At 32.7% G+C, this 12,084-nt stretch overlaps 2 protein-coding genes across 2 annotated transcripts; both read left to right on the forward strand.

Annotated features, from left to right (window-relative positions):
• The first annotated feature begins 348 nt into the window (after positions 1-348).
• Positions 349-7,845, forward strand: LOC113561499. Its single transcript, XM_026968003.1, has 7 exons — positions 349-503; positions 2,156-2,475; positions 3,999-4,387; positions 4,512-4,672; positions 4,771-4,924; positions 5,137-5,355; positions 7,643-7,845. The coding sequence occupies exons 1-7, from the start codon at positions 349-351 to the stop codon at positions 7,811-7,813; spliced, it is 1,569 nt and encodes a 522-aa protein (XP_026823804.1). The 3' UTR covers positions 7,814-7,845.
• Positions 7,846-10,075: 2,230 nt separating this feature from the next.
• LOC113561500 lies at positions 10,076-11,234 on the forward strand. Its single transcript, XM_026968004.1, has 4 exons — positions 10,076-10,147; positions 10,243-10,478; positions 10,605-10,715; positions 10,800-11,234. The coding sequence occupies exons 1-4, from the start codon at positions 10,076-10,078 to the stop codon at positions 11,062-11,064; spliced, it is 684 nt and encodes a 227-aa protein (XP_026823805.1). The 3' UTR covers positions 11,065-11,234.
• The last annotated feature ends 850 nt before the right edge of the window (positions 11,235-12,084 follow it).

Genomic DNA, 12,084 nt, shown 5'->3' on the forward strand with positions numbered 1-12,084 from the left:
CTCTCTACTGCTTACAACGAGAAAAACGCCTCTAGAAGTGACTTAAAAACCACCTGATTGGCTGAGAAGTCACATTGGAGGCTGTTTGTAAACGCGTTCTGAATATAGACCTATTAGTGTCTACCACGTGTCTACTAAAGGATACATCGTTTCACAAACTTTATCCATCACTTAGAGAATACTTGCACGTGTACAATAAGAGTGTCGCTTCCAACACTGTGCTGTAGTGTTGCATTCGATTTTATGCATTTAAGTGACAACCCACAATCCACTGCAATTGCTAGTGTGATGCACAATATGTAAATTTCGTACAAGTATCGTAGTCATTTATATCGCTATTTTCTCACAATGGTTACACTAACGAATCTTCCCGTCGAATTGATATATATAATTCTGGATTTTAACAACATCAGTGTTCAAGATTTTGCAAACTTCTCTACATGCAAGCAGTTTTATCAAATGCAATACCCCAGCTCAGTTTGGCGGCAAAAGTTCAATCAGAGGTATTTTCCACTTTTATTTTATTTGTAATTCATTAATCAAGATATTTATGATACCAATTTTTAACGGTATGTCATATTATGTCACGTTATCGAAACAGAGTTCACAAACTTAGAATGGAATTTTCTCGAAAAAACGATTACACCTATATAAACAACGATTATGTCTCTATAGTAAAAGAGTGGCGGACCTACAGCCTATACATCTGTGTGGGCAGATATTCTAGGGTAGAAATCACTTGCACTTATTGTTAGTGTGTAAGAAAACTTTATTTTTCTTCTAAATAAGTAATCTGTGCTAATGATGCAATCTGCCGTGATCCTCTGCCACTCGCGTGTGTTTTTTATTCAAAATGGTAGTACGGCCGCTGCGACTGAGTAGTGAGGATAGATACATAAATTACGCATGTGTGTGTGCTTTATGACAATCTATTAAGGTCCCTTCACACATATCCGTGACGCGTCAGTGCCGTATCCGCTCGGTTCCGTGATTTTCAGTATCAGTGCTAATATGTGTCATTCCTTTGGTTTTAAATGGACATGTTCATACATGTCCGGCATAGTACCGTATTCGGATTGTTCAGTCTCAGTTCAGTATTCGTGGATTGTTTATTACAAACGATATTTTTGTTTCTTCACGAACGCGTTACGTCAGTAAGTTTGCCTGTAGATCATTCCGTGCCAAAGAGATCATTTTTTTGTCAAGTCGTGGATTTGGATGTAAATAGAATATTATGTTCATTCGTGTTTTCAATTCTATAATAAACTTATAATATTTAATTAGTTCCTTGTACAAAGTAGCAAATTCTCCTTCACTTTCTCTTTTCTTCTATGCTTCGTGTCCTCACTTCCGTTTCTTCATCTCATTCGCTTCCTCTTTATCCAAAATTATAGCAATTATTGCCAATTCATCGTCGGTAAACTGAGCCATCTTGAAGATTACTAAAAATCAAAAGTCAGATTGTACGGTCTTGTATGAATAACCATAGGAACAGCGTCACGGATATGTGTAAATAGACCTTTATACAGTACATTTCACATGTTGCTGCTTAGAGAAGATAAGAGAAGGTTCAGTGTAGAGTCCTTATTATTTCCATTATCCAGTGACTAATATAACCAAACTCTTTAAAAAAGTGTTACTTTTATTAGAGAAAAACATTTTTGTGTCTGATATAGCTTTTGCATGCGTTATTAAAATTGTATATAACTTAAATTCTTTAGAAAGATAAATCACAAGATAAATAAGTAAAGGAGTGTTGGGAGCACGTTGCACTCCTGCTGTCCTTCCCTTTTTGCAATCCTGTCCCACACAGCTGAGTTTATGTTAAAACGGAACCAGAGGTCAGTATTTTTTGCGATTCGTTGGATCGTATTTTTCTATCGAAATTCCAAGCAATGGAAAAGCTCATATTATTTTCCTTGAACGTACAACAGATAAATTATGACGTATAAATTTGGGTCACGTGTGTAAAAGTTTTTACATCTTTTTACATCCTTTTAGAACTCACCTTAGATTTTGCATGAAAAGTATGTGTAATTTCAAGTCGTTTTTCATTCTTCAAAAGTTGTTACTATGACAATGGTTTTATTTATATAATTATATATCTAATGATTCGCAAAATTAAATATATTCTTTCCTTATATTTTTATTCCAGATGGTCTGGTTTGAAAAAAGCTTGTCAAACCGAAATGCATAAAGGTTATCGAACTTTTGAAGAATTGGTAGAAGCACGAGTAAAATGTAAGAAAGAATTGCCGCATTTGTTGGCACAAATGAGCGAAAAGTACTATCACAACGGTTCTGATGAGTACTTGAAGGAACGTGTGGGAAGGGGCGACAATTTGGTCGAAACTTGTATATATCACAAACACTTGAATAATATAATTCTCGATAAGGAAGAGCTTCTTTTATTGGTTTATCCAAACAAGACAACTCATCACTTGAATTGTTATTTACTTATGGATGAATTAACAAGTTTAAATGAACGGTGGAAAAAGTGACATTTAATTAATAATGAATATTTATTCAAATGTTTTAAGAATAATTAGGCAGTTATACTATAACGTATATGTTAAATAGATAAAACATTTATCGTACAGTTAATATACAAAATATTAATTTTAGTGAATATAAGGGCGACCTGACAAATATTTATTACGGTAGAATCCTTCTAAGACGTTTAAGGCATTATCATCTATTGGGTTGGCCAAAAAGTAATTGCGTTTTTTTCCAATAGATGGACATACATGTCTTGAAATGTAACTAACTTCATTCTAAACCGCAAATTCATTATGTAGGTTAACAACTCACAGTTCAAGCTTGTTTTACAAAAAGAAAGTACACGATTTCGTTAACAATTGTTTGTTTGCCGTCGATTTCAAAATGGAAAATCAAAAAGAACATTTCGTCATTTTTGTTTTATTACTTCCGAAAAGGGAAAAATGCTGTGCAAGCTCATAAAAAGTTATGTAATGTATATGGCGGAGATGCTTTAAAACTGTGGCAGTGTCAAAATTCGTTTACTAAATTTCGATCTACAGATTTTTATGTGAAAGATGCACCACGCTCAGGAAGGCCAATCGAAATTGATGATGACAAAATAAAGGCACTGATCGATTCGAATCGGCGTTTAACGACACGAGAGATTGCTGAGAATCTTAACGTATCGAAATCGAGTGTTGAAAACCATTTAAAACGACTTGGATACATTAGTAAGCTCGATATTTGGGTACCACACGAGCTGAAAGAAATTCATCTCACTAAGCGTATTGACATCTGCGATTCTTTTTTGCAAACGTGAGGAAAATGATCGATTTTTGAAACGTATGATAACAGGCGACGAAAAATGGATCATCTACAACAACGTCAAACGAAAAAGATCGTGGAGCAAGCGTAATGAACCTGCTGAAAGCACTTGAAAAGCAGATATTCACCAAAGAAAGATTATGCTGTCAGTCTGGTGGGACTTTAAAGGTATTGTGTATTTTGAGCTGCTTGCAAGGAATCAAACCATTCATTCAGACGTATACTGTCGTCAACTGGATAAATTAAATGATGCCATCAAACAGAAACGTCGAGAATTGGTGAATCGCAAAGGTGTTGCGTTTCACCATGATAACGCTAGACCACGTACAAGTTTGGTCACTCGTGAAAAATTGTAGCAGCTTGGATGGGATGTGTTACCATGATGTTACCACATCCACCATATTCGCCAGACCTGGCACCATCAGATTACCATTTGTTTCGTTCTTTGCAAAACGCCTCGAATGGTAAAACCTTGATTGTTGATGAGGATATCAAATCGTTGTTGGAATTGTGTTTTGCTGAAAAAGATAAGAACTTTTTTGAGCGCGGAATCATGAAGTTGCCTGAAAAATGGCAAAAGATAATCAAACAAAATGGACAATATATTGTTTAATAAAGTTTTTGTTTCCCATGAAAAATTCGCCTTTTATTTATATAAAAAAAACGCAATTACTTTTTGGCCAACCCAATAGAAAACGTATGGGAGGAATTTATAAATCGCCCTGCTAAACAGCAGCTATTGGAAGAGGTGATAAATTTTATCATACAATTGCTTCATCCGGAGAAAAATGTCTCTTGCTCGTACATAGAAATGGACCTGGAGAATATCGCACAACAGGTGATGAAGCGCCTTAAAATTGAGAATCCAAAGCATCCAATATTCTCGGCATCTCGTGAACAATTCTCGATTTGGAAATACAATAATATCTATGAAAATCAATGGAACAACAGCGATGGAAGGCAGATTATAAATATTCTTTTCAATATTCTCTTGGAGAAATCAAGCTTCAACGCAGTTGTACATTCTTTGAAATCAGATCTCTTTCGACAATACCTATGTATTGCTAGGCAGAATGCTTCCGTAAGTAATAGTTTATACTATACTATGATCAGCTTATGTTATATCTATAGCTTCATATTTATTAGTTTTTATTAATGTTAATACTTTTGTTTCTTAAATTATGACATATGTTTATAAATTACAGATGTATAGTGGACCGCTGATAGTCATATTCCAGAGTGTTGCCAGACGACTTGGTATATATTGTGATCTAGTATCTTTTCTTCTAGTTGATCCTAGTTTTTATAGTCCGTACGATGTCCAGGAAGAAATAACTTATTGGTTATTAAAATGGCAGCTAATATGGTTAAGATAATTTTAAATTAATTTCGATTAATCATATCTTTTCTAAATTTCCATTTTCCTTTTAGTCGTATATATACTTTTTTATTATTTTCTTGCAGTAATGTAATACACTCTGATGACGAACAATGTCTTTATATCCATCTCGGACGCAATGCAGCCATTCTGAATATAAATAACTTGCCAATAATTGATTTTTGTACTTTAGAATATTCCATAAATTTTGATAGATATCCCAGAATACATTTGTTAGAGGTAATTATTCATGGATATTATATCAAATCTATTAAATGACAAAAATTCATAAAATTAACAATAAGGTAATTGGTCGCAAACATGTAATTTGGCATAGATATTTTAAATTCCTGAACCATTAAAGAGTGATTCGTTTCTACTTTCAACACAATTTTTTGTTTTCCACAGTTTTGTAATCTTAGTTTAATTTATGAATGTAATGTTTGTTTTAGCTGATGATAACTTTGGCTGAACAGTATATGTCATTAATACAACGTGAGAATATGTATCATAATTATCATAGGAAAAGGTGTAATGATCTCGGTTGCATATTCGAAAGAGATCGTTGGTGGACAAAGTTTTTAGATCTGGTAACAGAACGCTCGATAGCACAGTCTCTTGATATGAGTGAAAAAGAAGATGTATTTAAGTTCGTAGATGAATTGGAAAAGGTATCTCGATAAGTTTATCAGTAAAGAAATAAAATTCGTGATGTTTTCTTTTCGTATTTTTGTAGATAAGATTTATTAATATATTTTTTCATGATGAGAATATCAGCATATTGTTATATGCTGATTCTACTTTGGTAGTAGAATACTAGGATTCATTGTATATATGAATATTTTATTTAGTTTTATATAAACTTTTTCATTACAAATATCAATATGTCTTCAGCGTACTTATTACATATTTGTCAAATAAAATATCTGCTGAAAGAAATGTTTCCACAATAAATAAATTTTGTGGTTCCACATATGTGCAGAATGTGTCTAGTGTTACATGCTATGCAAGAAGACACATCGATTTACTACGAAAGAGAATAACCCATTCATTGTCTCATTATAAGGTATGTTCTTGCGCGCGCGCATGCCCATTGTATATGTGATACTTAAAGATTACACGTATACACAAAAAAATAAAATATGTAGAATATTCTGCGTATATTATATCGTCCTTTACGTCACGACGACATGATCTGACAAAGATGATCTTCTTATGCAAGATAATGGGAGAGGCAAAATAAAGCACAAATGTATAAAATAACGTACAATGGTTCTAATCGTGATTCTGCATTAAATTTAAGCAGCTAGTGGACGTTAGTGATGATACACTTATTTCTATTAGAATTTCCTTAGTACCTTATCTCATTAAAAATGTATGTTATTTATTTATGGAGATAGCACAAGAGCCTGTTACTCCAATTTATCTCCTTTGAAGAAATTATCTTTTTGCGGGGATGTCTCGTATATGAAATTATATAGATAATTATTTATTATCGTTAATTATTTTGTACTTTCTAGTATGTTTACAATGCACCAAGCAAACAATATTTGAAATACACACCCAAACCAAAGAAGAGGGTAGCTGAAATGAAATTTGCAGTTGGAATGATCGTGAAATGTATTCTAAATCTTGAAATGTTTTCTAAATTGTATAACGCGCCACTTGTGATAATAGGATGGACATCAGAGTGTGATAATTTGGAATTGAGAGCCAAGAACCAATCTATACGGTACCTAGCCCTCTCCGAAAGCCAGGATACATTTTGTATATGCGAAGGTATAAACACACTATATTAAATAAATTGTGCTATTCCGAATTATATATATTTACTATACACATATGTAATTACTATACACAGGATCCTCCCGGGTTAAATGATCAAATTTAAAATATGATTTTCTTAAACCTAAAATATGATGAGGACTTCAAAACAAAAACTTTCCTCTGGAAGTACGCTCACAAACGCTTTGTTCAAGAGATATTGATTTTTGATGTTATAGAAGTATAGGATTGAATAATGTCGAAATATCTCTTTTTTTCGTTTATAGATCAGTGACAGACATTACCTTTAAACAAAGCTCCATTCATTTGTACAAAATAATTGGGTTCACTGAATGCTTCGTGGAATACACTAATTACTAATACAATCATGTTTCATACGTATTCGATTTGTGAATATCGACATATTCACTATACCATATCTTTATATAGCTTTTGTGACGGAAATACTTATAATGCTGCTCACTGTGAATACGCCATGCGATTTCCAAACAGAAGAAATGCCAAATAAGATATTATTAACTTTAACATTTCAACGACTGAAGGAAACTGAGTCATTTAATATGGTCCTACGGGCTGATGGAGTGTTTGCACCACTGCAAAATAAAAGAATAATAGCTATCATATTGCAGCATTTCAACCAAAACCTATCAACAAGTATCCGAAGATCTGTTTTTCAGTTAGGAAATTCTTCCACAATTATATGAAAAATACTCTCAGATGGAAGTTATCCATCTTCAACGTGTCCAGCTGATATGCCACTCAGGAAAGCATCTTGCAATTGGTTTTTAAATCAAAGAAATAATGATTCACAATTTTCATAAAATATTTTGTGGACAAATGAGGCCATATTTAACAAACAAGGTTCTCAATCAAAGAAATAATGTTTCATTAATGAATCATGTTTGGTCACATAAAAATTCTTGAACAATCCGTGATATTTTCAACGTGGTTTTGATTACTGTAAAACAAGAGAGAAGATAAACCTAGATTATATTTCAAAATTATTTATTTCTAATAGATCTTATATCCAAATAACTTTAGAAGTTAACATCTGTTGAACGAAGCATTTGTGAGTATACTTTCATAGGAATTTTTTGTTTTTTTTTAGAGGTACTAAATTCATATTCCAAGTTTGGCCATTTAACCTGGGAGCACTCTGTATAATAACATGAGTGTATATTTTTTATTTCAGACCAGTTAGAGAAGCTAAATACGTCGACAGCTATTAATAATTGCGAACTCGGTGAATATTTCTCGGAATTCAAAGGTACTTATTACATGCCAAATAAAATGTTAGCAACTGAGTATCCAGACGATGTATTATATTTAGCTAACGAATTCTAGCATTTTTTTTTATTGGTATGCGTTTATAATCTAAAATATGTTTTAAACATGATACTGTTGTTCTACCAAATATTGACAACTGTAAAACTATATTTTATAAAATAAAAATCTGAAAAGGAATTGAGCAATGCATTTTAACACGTTAATTATAAATACGATACGCTTTTATACCATTTTATAACATGAAGAAGTTATTGCTTAAAAAATGTCTTCATTGTAGTATACTGAACTTTTAAATTATAAGTACATCGTTAAGTAAAGTTTAACCTCACGGGGACATTTTAAATATATTTATTCGATATCTTTTTGTATGCAGAATTGGAAAATTAAACATGTGTTGCGTGGCGAGCGATGCTCGCTGGACACACCCACACACACACATTCGCGACACTCGCGGGAGGACTCGCGGCGCATAGGAAACACCACACTTTACGAAGCTGGCTTTTATTGTAATAAAATACAAGCTCGTTGCGCACGTGCTGCTATCAGCCTAAAGCCCTTAAATTTATAAATTTTGAACAAACAACATTGGCAGTGAATGAAATGTTGTCAGAGAAGCATAACACTATGCCACATTCTTAAATTAGACGTAGCTCACGTAATGCAATTTTGCGCCAAGTGGAAATGCATTAAATATCAGAAACCCATACTTAAACAATTTTCATCTTCGCACAATCGCACTAATGATTGACTGCCACTCTATTGAGGAATTCAAACGTATCTTACTAACACCGTACGTATAGTAGCGCTTCAGCCGTACGAAAACACGATTTATTACTGTATTCCACAGAGTTTCAACTGTCAGTTAAAGAAGCAAGGCAATCTCTTGAAAAATTTATATCCGTACGAAGGCCTATAATGCAAGAACTGGAGACTTCGGTAACTTCTTGCAAGAAAGAATATCGCGACACCATTGAGATTGAATCCAGTGATAATAAGAATTTAATTGCTACTCATCGGTGAATAAAAACTCTTATAATATGGTCCAACCTAAGGATTTTAAGGAGAAAAGTGAAACTGAAATAAATGGTTTTTATTTACCTAATTTTGTTGATTTTGTTGATATTATAATTAGTGGATTATATATATATATATATATTATAATTAAATATGACTATTTTTTATTCACACATTCGTATTCATACACAAATACAAATATATACACGCATATATCTGAGCATATGTATCCTGTATCGTATGTGCACATACATGTGTGTATAATAATCTTTCTCGCTGACCGTTTTTTGCTAGATCATGGGTGTTTTCCAGCAACGACACAGTGCGACACAGAGTATCATTCTATCTTTGTTGTTCACTGGTATTGAAAGAAGATAGAATGATACTCTAGCTGTGTCGCACTGTGTCGTTGATGGAAAACACCCCATATATACATGTATATACAGGGTGTCTTAATGTCTCAACCTTTTACCATAGGAGATAGGTTATCGACTGCAATTCTGGTTAACTGAACGGCACATAGATGACAGCAAGGTCGGTGGATGGAGGAACTGGCGAAGTAAGATCCTCGCATGACCGCCATTTTCGGGACAGCGCGTATGTGTGTATGTATGTATGTACACGTAGTATCATGATATACATGTGTATTGATGTGTACGTCAGTCAGCAGGCAAAGTCGACAACAAAGTGAACAGAGTGTTGTGAAACAAAAATGCCAGGTTGTTTTGCCAAAACCTGCATTTATGCAAAAATACTTCACCGTTCTTACTCATGTATCCCGCATAAAACGAGAATAACCTACATTTCGCCGCCATTTTCGGGTCAACTCGTGTGGAGTGGATGCGAGGACTTTACTTCGCCAGTTCCTCCATCTACCGACCTTGGATGACAGTTGCTTGGATCAACCGTGATGTAGACTGTACATACATTGTACAGGCAAGGAAAAATGTTCAATTATAGACATCACACGAAGGAAAATAATTTAGATTTGCACAGAATATTTTATGCTTATGTCTCAACCCTTATGAATACCGGCCTAGGTGCTAGGAAAGGAAAGAGTGGGATATAAGGAATATAAAGCTGAGCGCTCGATTGTTTACACATCGGGAAGAATATTCATATAATACGTAATAAGAATTAGCATTTAAAAATAATTCAAAAATGGTTACAAACTGCTGCATGTGTACTGCGGAGAGCCCTAAAGCCACGACGTTCATTTCATAAAAATTTAATAAATATAATTCGAACAGATATATATCTGATTAATGCAGATACTATTAGCAATATTATATACAATGAATATTTATGAGTGAAGAGAATGTGCACGACATTTCTAGAATACCAGCAAATGAAGAAATGCGACAAAAATGGTTTCAAGTAATTGGTCGTAATGTATACAAAGGGGCCAGGGTTTGTAGTGACCACTTCAGAGAGAGTGACTATCATGAAATGAATGAATATAAAAAAAACAGAATATTAAAGAAGACTGCAGTTCCATTCACTTTGGTACAAGAACCATCCACTTTGGTAAAGGAGAACCATCCACTTTGGTAAAAGAAGAACCATCTACTTTAGTAATAGAAGAATCATTCACTTTGGTAAAAGAAGAACCATCCACTTTGGTAATAGAAGAATCATTTACTTTGGTAAAAGAAGAACCATCCACTTTGATAAAAGAAGAATCATTCACTTTAATAAAAGAAGAAAGGTTGGACTTCTCAATTATAAATAAGTATACACACTATATACATGTATATTGTATGTTTATACTTATAAAATCTTATATTAATTGCTGTCATAAAATATTTATACATTCAAATACTTTGTTTTATAGTGAAAATATGGCAAAGGATTCAACTATTTTAAATATAGACACAGATATGCACACAAATACTGTAGAAAATAATGGTAATGTAGAAATTGAAAGGAGCTCAAATAGAGAAAGGTAATATATATAGGATTAACAAATTAAATTCTTTTATTTTTCATATTTTTTTAATTCACATTATAAATTGTAAAAACTTTACAGGAAATCACCGCAAAATAACTTTAGAAATTCTAAAGTTCAAAGAATTTTTTTGAACATTTCCGAACACAGTATGGAATGCTTCCGAAAAACAGATTTTGTTTCGGACCAAAAATGGGAACAATTCTTGAGATGTGTTTCTTATAGTCGACATCAAGCAAAAATGACGTGGCAAGAGAAGAAACGCCTGCAGAATAAAAATAATGTTTTAACTTCTAAATATTTGTTACAAAGAAATAAACAATTAATAACAAATAATAAAAAATAGTGATGTAAATGCTAGTAAAGTAAGTTGCACTTGTCACATGTTAAAGCAGTTTAGATTATTTATAAACTAAAAATATTCTTGAATATCTAATACGTTAAGCGCTGTATACTTTACTTCCTCTATATTGGATATTTGACAATAATTTGACTAAGGTTCATATTATTGATCATGAGAGAAGCAAGCAAGTATTAAATTTTGGGGAATTTATTTAAAACTTTGCATATTTCTCATTGCGCTAACATTGTGCTACGGGGTGCGCGAGAGTGCGAGACGCGCGAGGGGATTTGAATAACTTGAAGCATTTTTGCCACAAAAATAGAAACAATCAATTTTTGCTAGTCCGCACTTTTTAAATTTTGAGATTTTTAATAACTCTACTCGTCATAAATCTCTCAACTATTGAACTATTTTACAAACTTGTGGTAAAGAAGAATAGAGAAGTTGAAATAAAATAACAATAATAACAGTAATAAATAAATATATTTCTATTATATTTTGTTACAGCTATGTACTCACATTTTCTTGTTATACATTTTATTGATTTTGTTGGAGAGAGTGAGTGAGGGATTTATTATTTTTTATCTAAATTCTTTATCATAGAATCTATGAATGATTTATTTTCATGTTTTTGGTTCAAAAGTAAAAAAATTCCAAATATAATACTTGTTGTTTTAATTGATCTAATAACTATGAACCATAGTCAATTAATTGTCAAATATCCAATATAGAGGAAGTAAAAGTATACAGCGTAACGATTAGATAATTCAAGAATATTTTTAGTTATAAATAATCTAAACGATTTTTAACATGTGACAAGTCAGAGCGGAGCGGATAGTGACGGAAAACACAAAAGAAGAGGAGTTTCTTTGTAACAATATTTAGAATTGAAACACATTATTTTTATTCTGCAGGCGTTTCTTCTCTTTGCCACCGTCATTTTTGCTTGATGCGACTATAAGAAACACAATCTCAAGAATTGTCCCATTGTTTGTCCGAAACAAAATCTGTTTCCAAAAACTG

The sequence above is a fragment of the Ooceraea biroi genome, chromosome 2, assembly GCF_003672135.1.
Source record: "Ooceraea biroi isolate clonal line C1 chromosome 2, Obir_v5.4, whole genome shotgun sequence".
In the NCBI taxonomy this organism is placed as follows: Eukaryota; Metazoa; Arthropoda; class Insecta; order Hymenoptera; family Formicidae; genus Ooceraea; species Ooceraea biroi.

What these genes read in the sequence shown, in the direction of transcription:
- LOC113561499 (XM_026968003.1), top strand. Translation starts at nt 349, where the DNA reads ATGGTTACACTAACGAATCTTCCCGTCGAATTGATATATATAATTCTG. An exon ending in TTGCTAGGCAGAATGCTTCC is followed by an intron (nt 4,388 to 4,511) that starts GTAAGTAATAGT and finishes TATAAATTACAG; the next exon opens with ATGTATAGTGGACCGCTGAT. An exon ending in TCGTAGATGAATTGGAAAAG is followed by an intron (nt 5,356 to 7,642) that starts GTATCTCGATAA and finishes TAATAACATGAG; the next exon opens with TGTATATTTTTTATTTCAGA.
- LOC113561500 (XM_026968004.1), top strand. Translation starts at nt 10,076, where the DNA reads ATGAGTGAAGAGAATGTGCACGACATTTCTAGAATACCAGCAAATGAA. An exon ending in TGCGACAAAAATGGTTTCAA is followed by an intron (nt 10,148 to 10,242) that starts GTAATTGGTCGT and finishes TAAAAAAAACAG; the next exon opens with AATATTAAAGAAGACTGCAG. An exon ending in ACTTTAATAAAAGAAGAAAG is followed by an intron (nt 10,479 to 10,604) that starts GTTGGACTTCTC and finishes TTTGTTTTATAG; the next exon opens with TGAAAATATGGCAAAGGATT.